Genomic DNA, 10591 nt, shown 5'->3' on the forward strand with positions numbered 1-10591 from the left:
TTATTAGGCTATTTTTATTTAAAATCATATTTCAAGATTTTCTGTTTCTTCATAGTTATCTTTATAAAATACTTCAAAACATTTAGTGTACCATTAATTATTTTAAATGTTCCTAATATTGACCTGGGTATGGTACCATACATCTGTAATCCCAAGACTTATGAAAGAGAGGCAGGATGATCAGGAGTTCAAGTTCATCCCCAACTACATAAGAAGTTCAAGGCCAGCCTAGACCACATGAGACTGTGTCTCAAAAATAAAAAAATAGAGTACAAATAAAGAGTTAAATAATTATGACCTTTTCATTAACAATTTCCTCCCATCTTCCTCCCAAAAATGACGCATTCCCCATATGGGCACACTGTTTTCTGAAAAGTGTCTTTTTCATTCTAACCATCCTGAAATGAATTTGTATGTGTACGAGCCATGTGTCTGCTAAAAGACTGTCAGCTACTTAAAAGTTCATTTCTATAATCCTTTCAAATATGAGCTAGAGGAGCTGGAGAGATGGCTCAGTGGTTAAGAGCACTGGCTGCTTTTGCATAGGACCCAGGTTTGGTTCCCAGAACTCATATGGCAGCTAACAACCATCCATAACTCCAGTTTCAGGCGATATGATGCTGTCTTCTGACCTCTGTGAACACTGCATGACACGAGTGCACTTACATACATGTAGGCAATACACTCATATACATAAAATAAAAAATAATAAAAATATTCAAGTATCACCTAGAGATTTTCTATTGTTTTGAACTGTCATATAGTTTGGCTATACTTTAGCCATGTTTCCAGTGTGCTGTGTGTAGCAGGGTGAGAGATGGGAGAAGCCCCTTGTGTTAGTTCAGTATAACGTAGTGATAGAAAGTCTTAGAATTCTTATTTCATTGGCCCCCAAATAAGGGGAAGAACACCATTCTGCATCATCTCAGTCTCATAGTGATGCAGGACTGGGAGTCATCCAAAAGGCAGTAATAATATTACCAAAGAAGGTCCAGATACCTGGCTTCCCAAACCAGAGATAGGGGAGAGTTTAGGGCCTAATTCTACTTCTGTCTCAATGGGTCATTTTAAAGTTGCAATTGTTGTTAGTTTATTTTTCCAGAATAAGAGTTTAGTTTTTCTATTAGTTACTTTTCTGTGTGATAAAATACCATGACCAAAAGTGATATATGGAAGAGTTTGTTTTGGCTTATGGTTCCAGAGGAATAAGACTCCATCATGGCAAGCAGTCATGGCACCAAGTGAGAGGCATGGTGGCAGGGACAGGAAGCTAAGAGCGCACATTTTCAATAGCAAACACAAAGCAAAGAGAGCAAACTGGAAGCGAGGCAAGGCTATGACCTCACAAAGCCTGCTCAGAGTGACTCACTTCCCCAGCAAAGCTACACCTCCTAAAGATTTCATGCTCTCCCAAACAGAATCACCAACAGGGACAAAGTATTCAAATACATGAGCCATCCGAGAGTATTTCTCATTCAAACCACCAAAGTTTTTGTCTCAGAAGTTTTGGGAAATTTGATGTTAATGTTTGCCTTATTATTCATGTCTCATTAAAATATGATGTATACTCAGCTCAGATCCAAGCTTTCCATATAAACAGAAAATTAAACTCTCCACTCTCCATTAGCATATGGCCAGCTCTGGTCTGAAGCAGTAACTACTATGCGTGGCCTTTCCCCATTCTAAGAAAAATTCATACAGATGTACACACACACACACGCACACACACACACACAAACACACATACACACACACTGCATCATAAGCCATACCTACTATAACTTGAATTTCAGCTCAAAAAGAAACAATCTAAAACCAGTTTCAGAAACAAGAGGACAATTTATTCATAGATGTATTGCTATTACCGGCCTGCTCAGCTATGATCCTTCAACAACGCTTGCTTCCAACTTAGCTTTCTTCACCTCCAGGGAATATTTCAGTTCTTCCAGGGTTAGGCCACTTTCCTCTAGTCTTTTCATGAAGCTCTCTATGGCACTACAAAGATCCTTATTCTCCTGAAAGACCAGCTGAGGAGAGAAAAGGGTCTAAGTTACAAATGGAAAGCTGGGATTCAGCACTGTCCTCTAAAACCAATAAGCTGTAAAGCCAGAGAGCTTCCACAGGGATCTGAGTCTTCAACATGATCAATAATTAATATTTTCTGGTTTAAATATAATCATTAATATTTCCCCCATAATAATATGGACTAAAAGAAGTCTGAAGGAAAATAAATCTGTTCAGAATTCAGTAGAGTCTAGACTTGGAGAGACATCTCATAGCAGTCAGTGCTTACAAATCTCAGGCACTGAGTATAATTCTATACCTTGTTCTATATGCCAAATGAGACAATAAATCCTACAGAGAGGGTTTTATGAGGTATCTGTGATGGTGATGAATGATAATATCCTTATCTAGAAATGTGAAATGACATTTTATGAGGCTCTGTCAGAGCAAGATTAATCCATTCAACATTATCCCAAATTAAGCAGATATCCACTAAGCACATGCCAAGCATGATGCCAGGCCCTGGAGTTGCAGCTAAGAACAAAACAGAAAGGAACCCCTACTTACAAAGGCTTTCTCAAACTCAGTCAGTGTAACTGGTTTGGGAGCTTCCTGGATCAGCTCACAGATGGGATGGGAACTGCTCCACTCCCCATCAATGCACCGCAGCTCCTGTGTGCCCACTAAGCGGTATCTGAACAGAAGTTAGAACAACTCTTAGCCTTTCCGTCTTCTAACTGGGCTGTGTGCCATTATTTCAAGCTGGGAGCAAACCCACCTCCGTTCCTCCAAGCCTTAATGCATGTTTAAGTTATCTCAGTCTAACACAGCAGCTATAAAATAAAACAGCTTTCCTAAAATGGTGGGCATACCAAAGGGATGAGTCACCTCAAAATAATACATAGAGAAGAGAGAAATTCTGAGCCAGTGTTTCCACCCACAATTTGAATGGGTGAGGGAAGGGATGTTTGATCATTCATGATAACTTGCAAAGGCACCTGTATCTAAACCCTAAAAAGCAGAAGCAAGTGAATAGGCTAAAGGAGAGCAGCAGCATTTAACAGGAGACAAGTCAAGGTGATGCAAAAATGAGAGGTAAGACTTAAAGGCTGGTGAGGCCACATGACTCAATCAGATCATGAGAAAGAAAGGGCAGGGCATCCATCAGGGTGGAGACCAGACATTTAAATTAGGGTTCAACTTTAATTATGATGCTTTAAGTGTCAAACTCTAAATAGCTGCATTTCTTAACTTCTTGTGTCTTAAGGTTTCTGCTCTTTAATTCTGTGGAATACTCCACTGTTGTTATCTGAGGCAGTCATAGGAACTTTGTTCTTGTAGGTGCTCTGCAGCCTGTGAGAGTGAGTATTGATGTGGGAAGTGTTACTGGCCTTTGAAGACAGTAAAACAGAGAAGGAAGATAAGGTCTGACCCTTTACAAGTTAGTTACTGTAATACTGAGCACTTAGAATCCATTTCTCTCTTTTCTGCATATGTTCAGATATTGATGCAGGCATGGTGTACACCCTTGTCTCCTGGCCTGCTGCCACCAAGGACTGCTTAGTAATAAAAGATGTCCAAATTCCCATTGAGTCCTCTGAGCTCTTTGGCATTTTGAAACATTTGTTACTCTTGAGGCTTTTGAGTCCTTGGGTTTGCATAAAGCAGGCCTGGTGGGCAGATTCCAAAGGGGAACAGATTCTAAGTGTGAACATGGGTTCTGCAAGGGAATCTCACGCTGGCCTAAGCCATCTATACACTTTAATATGATCCCACCTTGTGACTTGTGGGGATACCCTGTGAGTACAGGGACATTCCAAAAGTACAAGAGAGTTTGCTAACCATATTGAAGTCAACAAACAAATCAATTGTAGGAAAGCGAAAGGAAGACTGAATGGCCACTGTTGCTGTTGCAGGACACTTGTTCTCAGAGAAGCCACCAATAAGGAAAGAGCTGCTGGTTTCTGAGTGAAAAAATTACAGGAAGAATTAAAGTTAGAAAGAGATCCAGACTGGCCTAAGTCAACAGCAAAGAAGCCTGGCCTGACAGGCGAGGATTTACAGGTATGGTACTACACCAGAGTATAATGACACAGAAGACTTGATGTGAAGATCCTCTGAAGGTATGGGCCCAAACAATCTGCCTTTCCCAGAGTGCCTGCATACCCCAGTATACCTCTCCACTCCTCTAGAGTCAGTGGATCTGGGAGCCAAGGCCAAGCAAAAACATAGTGTGTATGACATTCTTCTTAGTGGGATAACTGCACTGCAGCAGCATCAACAGTCAACCACTACAGATGTAATTGTGGGGCCATTGCTAGCATGGTTAACTACTGCCATTGTGCATACTTGACCCGACTCTGGAGAGTTCCCATGCCAAAGGAAAGATGGACATCTATGGAGGAGTTACAGTCATATTTGGAGGAATTTGGTATGAAATATGCAGTGTATATTCAGCCTTTTGCTGGTGCTGATAATGAACTTCTACAGATATGAGAGACGTTTTCTTGCACAGAATACCTCCAGTCATGTATGGAGTTCTGGTATCCATACTGCCCCCCATGTTATGATAAATACAAAAAGAAGCTCAAATGGTGAAAGATTTGGGAAAACAGAAAGAATAAGACAAAAGGCAGGGATGTGTGTTACTCAAAATGTAAAAGAGAATGGCCCAGAAAAGAGAGGCCAGCAGCGACCGTTAAGTTGCCCATGGCCCAGCCACACTCAGGTGAGCAAATCTGGCTAAATTCAATGGATCATAAAAGAAAAGAGAAAAACAAGGAAGGAGACTTGTTGGGAAGAGGTTCAGTAGGACTGGGTAAGAGACGGAGGAACGTAATGGGGGTGAAAATGATACAAATAAATTATATGCATGCGTGAAACTGTCAGAGGAAAATACGTCCTTCAAAAGACACATCAGGTGAGCAAATCTGGCTAAATTCAATGGATCATAAAAGAAAAGAGAAAAACAAGGAAGGAGACTTGTTGGGAAGAGGTTCAGTAGGACTGGGTAAGAGACGGAGGAACGTAATGGGGGTGAAAATGATACAAATAAATTATATGCATGCGTGAAACTGTCAGAGGAAAATACGTCCTTCAAAAGACACATCAGGTGAGCAAATCTGGCTAAATTCAATGGATCATAAAAGAAAAGAGAAAAACAAGGAAGGAGACTTGTTGGGAAGAGGTTCAGTAGGACTGGGTAAGAGACGGAGGAACGTAATGGGGGTGAAAATGATACAAATAAATTATATGCATGCGTGAAACTGTCAGAGGAAAATATGTCCTTCAAAAGACACACAGTCAAATGTGTATGATGCAACTTTGGAAGTCAATCCCTAAAGAAAAGACTCCAACTCCTACTCCTGAAAATAGAAAACTTGCTATTAGAACTCTACAATACAGCCAGACACTACATAGTGAGACCCTGTCTCAAAACACAAAACAAAAAATAACTCTGGAATAGACACTGGTATGTGTGAAGGGGTGAAAAGAAAAATCTAGACCCACCCTCTAGTTGGAAATGTGAGAAAAGAGGCTTCCTCTAAGCCATCTACACTGCCTTCCTCACCCCAACTAGAGGGACCCTGGTTCTGAAGAACTAATAAATAGGGAACTGTTCCAAGTTTCCACATCCCTGGAACCGACTCCTCCGATACAGCTGGCTATATATTAATTCCCTGTAACACAGAAAGCAACTGTACAGTAGACACTGAAGCCATATATAACGATTTAACAGCAACTGATTGCTCCAGGAGACAAACAGTTAGAGATAGTGCTCACTTTGGGACTGGGGTATATGTCCCCCAAAGTCTATCTGGTATACAAATCCACAATCCCTGATTATAGAAGTACACATATTGTGGGAAAAGTGCTTGCAAACTACTGTGGAGAACTTTGGTTAAGAGAAAACAAACATATCTCAGCCATAAAACCAATCTTGAGAAGCCACACCAAACACCTTCCGGTGGCACCACTGACTCCAAGATGAGTGGTGATCATACACCACTACTGTCTGAGGATAGGTTGGAGCACCTGGGTGTCATGGAAACAATCCACAAGTTAGGGAAGGCAGACATCATTATGCTGAAACACAGACCCTATAATTCATTGTCATGGTCGGTTCAAAAGTCTGATGAGGCATAGCATAAGACAGTGGGTTACAGGGAATTAAATAAGGTGTATGTGGCTATACTTAATATTGCTACACTGTTTAAAGACTTCAAAGCACAACTGGGCTATGACCATGTATGCTAGATTTAGCCAATGATTTCTTCAGCTCTGATATAGTACTTGAAACACAAAGATAATTTTCCTTCATCTGGGAAGTCCATCAGTGGACTTTCACCATGTTACCCAAGGGTTTTTACATAGCTCCACAATAGGCCATGGGATAATGGTATCTGACCTAGCACAATGGACTCAACCAGAAACTGTTCAAGTATTCCATCACATTGATGGGCCATTCATCCAAACAAGGTCCAAGGACCAGGGTTGTTGATGAAATATTTAGGCATTATCTGGCAGGGTAAGGTCAAAGTATTGCCACACACAATACTAGACAAGACACATGTTTTCCCTATTCTCTGCACGATTAAGCAAATACAGAAATTTGTGACGTCAGCAGGTGTTTTCATTCCAAACATTACCCTTCCCACCTGAAGCCACTTTATAATTTGAATAGAAAAGGAGAGGTATGGGACCGGACAGAAGCTCCTACCATGACATTTAAGGATGCAAAACAGGCTGTTAATCTAGTATTGGCTATGCAATATTGATACACCCAGGAGCTAACTGTGTGTGTAAATGGCTTCAGGATGGGTTGAGTTGGAGACCATGGCAGAAGATTAACATCTGATCTTGATTATGGAAGGGTGATGAGGCTTGAAAGAGTCTGTCATAAAAAGAACAGTGTACTACTTATGAAGCCTTATTAGCCACAAAACCCATTAACCAAGAAGCTGCTGTTTGACTACTCATCCCACTGGAGGCCAGATATGTCAGCTGCAGATTCACCCATGGTTTGGTAAACATCGATGACTACTTCAGTCAAGTAGGGATAATATCGTAGACAGAAGGGATGGACAGAGAACTCCAGCAGTTTTGGGACCCCATTACTTATCAAACAGAAGATAGAGTGACTGTACCCAATAAAATGTCAGACCACCTCTCATCAGTGGAGGAAAGGGAGCCACCATTCCCTGAGGAAGCATTATAAACTGATGGCTCACCAACGGGAAACTACACTGTAGTGGAGGACAGTAGCCTACTACCCAAAGACAGAAAACTTTTGGGTTGATGAGGGACAAAGTCACAATAGTCAGTATGGATCCTAATAATGGGAGAAGAGAACACGAGTTGGGCCATGTTCAACGGTCTTCTTCCATTTTGGCTTCCTCACTGGCAGAGTCAATAGTGGTCCATTAACAGACACTGGGAGGGTAAAAACTGTGGGGAGAGGTAAGAACTAGTGTACAAGAGAAACAGGTGATGTTATACCATTGCTGCTCACCAATTCTTACAATGACAGTGAAATGATGAGGCTTGTCAGATAGAAGACCTCACCTGGTTACACAGCTGAATGAGACAGGCAGTCCACAAAACCATGTAGGCTGTTGCAATGCAATGGAGATTCCATCTCCCAAGATGAGGAACATTGTACATGTTTGCCAAAAATGTGTGATGTGATTCAGTAGCATCCAAGACACACATCAAAATAGGGGACATGCCCTTAAACTGATGGCAAATAGACTACATCAACCCTCTACCAGGCTCAGAGGAATCCCAGTTTAGGTTGGCATGTGCTAACACTGTCACTAGACTGTCCCAGGAAAAGTCACCCAAATGCACAGCTAATTAGACTCACTAGACTGAACTCAATATATGAGATTTACCCAGGTAATCGAAAATAGCCCACATACCCATTTCATTCATCATGGAGTATAACAGTAGGCTAAAGACCAAGATATATCATGGGTCTTCTACCTACCCTGCAATCCAGTGGGAACAGGATTCATCAGGAGCAGGACTTATTAAAAACATTAACAGGTAACTAAAGTGGGCTTTAAAGATAAAGCCTTAGTCTCCTGGAAGCCTTGAAAATTCTCAGTGAAAGGCCTCAAAAACACAAGCTGGTAGCAACAGCCATGATTACCCAAGAGGGTCCTTCAGTACTGAAACTACAAATTACAATGGACAAATCTCTATAGCCAGGATGGGGACCTGACAAACAATTTGCTGCTCCCAGGTTTAACTAACATAACATCATCCACAGAATACCTGATGTAGCCCTAAAAGGTCCAAACCAGCACTAAATGGTTCTAGATACTGGCTCTCTGTGGAAAAAGAGACAGAAAATTTGTTATGTCAACCCGGGTAGGAAATGAGCTAACAAGATTAAAGTATGCCTCCTAAAGGGAATGATTCCCAAAGGGAGTCTCATATAAACAAACAGCAATTGCATCTCCCTGTAGTAGCCTTTTCCTTTCTTTCCCCTGAATCCCAGCCTGATCAGCTAGTGGCTCTTCTGACACAAGATCATGCTGTGACATGTATCTTATCCAATGGTGCAGACCTTCCTGCTAAACATTCTTTTTTCTCCAAGGAAGGCAGCAGAGAACCTGTTCTTCAATTGGGCTAATACCAGATTTTAGGTTGCTAACGTCAGTGATTGCTGGGTTTGCTTTGAATTGCCCAAAGTGGATAGAAAGGGCTGTCATGGGTGATTTCATTTGGCCAAGATAGTGGAATGGGACTGGTTGCTCCATAACTGGACAGCCAATAGAATATCCTCCTGACCTATAAGTCATGCTACCAAGAAGTGAGTCTTCTAAGTCAGAAGCCAATTCTGATATGCACTGTACTTCCTGCCAGCAGGCCCTTTAATCTTGCTTTTCTAATGCTGTAGATTAGATTGATGCTGTGGAACCTGGACGTAATGTGTACTCAGTGCCTTGTCTCAAGATATATGTGGAAGACATGGAATGATAAAAGAATGGAAGGGCTACCCACAGCACTTGTGATAGCATGCACAAGACCTGTGCATGCCAAGCCAGACAAAAACCTGGCACAGATAGGGGAAAATGGGCAAGAAGCCCCATCCCAAACTGAGGATCTACTGGCAAATATCTGTTGGGAGAGAGAGAGTCAATTTTCCTTAGGGGTGTAAAGCCTGGTAGGCTGACCAGATTCCAAAGGACAGACCTCCACCCAAGAGCATTGGAGGAACACAGTTAGACTTGCTAGGCCTTAAAAGAAGAAAAATAGTGCTCCTGCCCTCAGGCCGCTCTTGGGGTAAGTCTATTGCACAGCCCTCCGCACCTTGACTCCCCCAGCCGCGTTCACCCTTCCATCTCCCCCGCTGTTCTCTACTCCTAGCTTGGGCCCTGTGCCATTCCTAGTCTTGGGGCCCCAGACACCTGGGGAGCCAGTGCGGCTTCCTGATCCTTTTCACCCGGATGGGCTTGGTGCCTTCTTGGGCCGCAGGAGCACTGCCTCTGGACCTGGCCCCGCTCTCACCTCTCTCTTTTTCCCTGGACCTGCACCACCAGCTAAGTCTCCTGGCCTGCTCTCCTATCCTCAGGCCTCTTGGGGTGGGTCTATCGCTGAGCCCTCCACGCCTTGACTCCCCCGGCCTCATTCGCCATTCCATCTCCCCCGCTATTCTCTGCTCCTGGTTTGGGCCCTGTGCCATTCCTGGTCTTGGGTACCCAGACACCTGGGGAACCAGTGCTGCTTCCTGATCCTTTTTGCCCAGGCCAGCTTGGTTCCTTCCTTGGGCTCCAGGAGCACTGCTTCAGGACCTGGCCCCACCCTCACCTCTCCCTGTTTCCCTGGACCTGCACCACCAGCTAACTCTCCTGCCCTGCGCTCCTGCCCTCAGGCCTCTCTTGTGGTAAGTCTATCGCACAGCCCTCCGCACCTTGACTCCCCCAGCCGCCTTCACCCTTTCATCTCCCCCATGTTCTCTACTCCTAGTTTGGGCCCTGCGCCATTCCTAGTCTTGGGTCCCCAGACACCTGGGAAACCAATACTGCTTCCTGATCTTTTTCACCCAGACCAACTTAGTGCCTTCCTTGGGCCCCAGGAGCACTGCTTCTGGATCTGGCCCCGCCCTCACCTCCCTCTACTTCCCTGGTCTTGCAACACCCGCCAGCCTCTATCTGGGGCTGACAGCCTCTTCCTGGGGCTCTGAGGCTTACCTTTCCTCTCCCTGAACCTTTGCATCCAGTACAACCCAGCTACTCAATCCACTCCCTGGGAAATCTTGGGGCTTATTCCCACCCATATGCCTTTGCATCCCTGCTGGCACGGCCATGGCCAGGATCTCAGGTCAGTCCAACACCCAAGTTCCTGAGGCCAAAATCATTCTTAGAAGATTCCAGACCTAAGGAGAAAGTCTGAAAACTTCTGACCCACATTGGAATTGGGCCACCGCGGAACTCCTGAAAACAAAATCAATCTGGCCACGACAATATAAAATCAAAAGAGAACCAGAAGCTTAGACGAACCAGCTCTTCATACCCAAAAAGGAAACCACAAAGACACATAAAGTTCAAAAAAAGAAGCAGAACTAAACTTGAAGGCC

At 43.5% G+C, this 10591-nt stretch overlaps 1 protein-coding gene across 3 annotated transcripts in view; it reads right to left on the reverse strand.

The window, feature by feature from the left end:
* Positions 1–1825: 1825 nt before the first annotated feature.
* Positions 1826–10591, reverse strand: part of C4bpb (complement component 4 binding protein beta) — a 24701-nt gene continuing 15935 nt past the window's right edge. For all 3 annotated transcript variants that reach the window (XM_029558784.1, XM_029558783.1, XM_029558785.1), the window contains 2 exons: positions 2572–2698; positions 1826–2027 (listed from right to left, as the gene is read on the reverse strand). In XM_029558784.1, coding sequence (XP_029414644.1) covers positions 1878–2027; positions 2572–2698 — 277 coding nt within the window. In that variant the 3' untranslated portion in view covers positions 1826–1877. The remainder of the gene's footprint in view (positions 2028–2571; positions 2699–10591) is intronic.

The sequence above is a fragment of the Nannospalax galili genome, unplaced genomic scaffold, assembly GCF_000622305.1.
Source record: "Nannospalax galili isolate Female #2095 unplaced genomic scaffold, S.galili_v1.0 scaffold309, whole genome shotgun sequence".
Lineage (NCBI taxonomy): Eukaryota > Metazoa > Chordata > Mammalia > Rodentia > Spalacidae > Nannospalax > Nannospalax galili.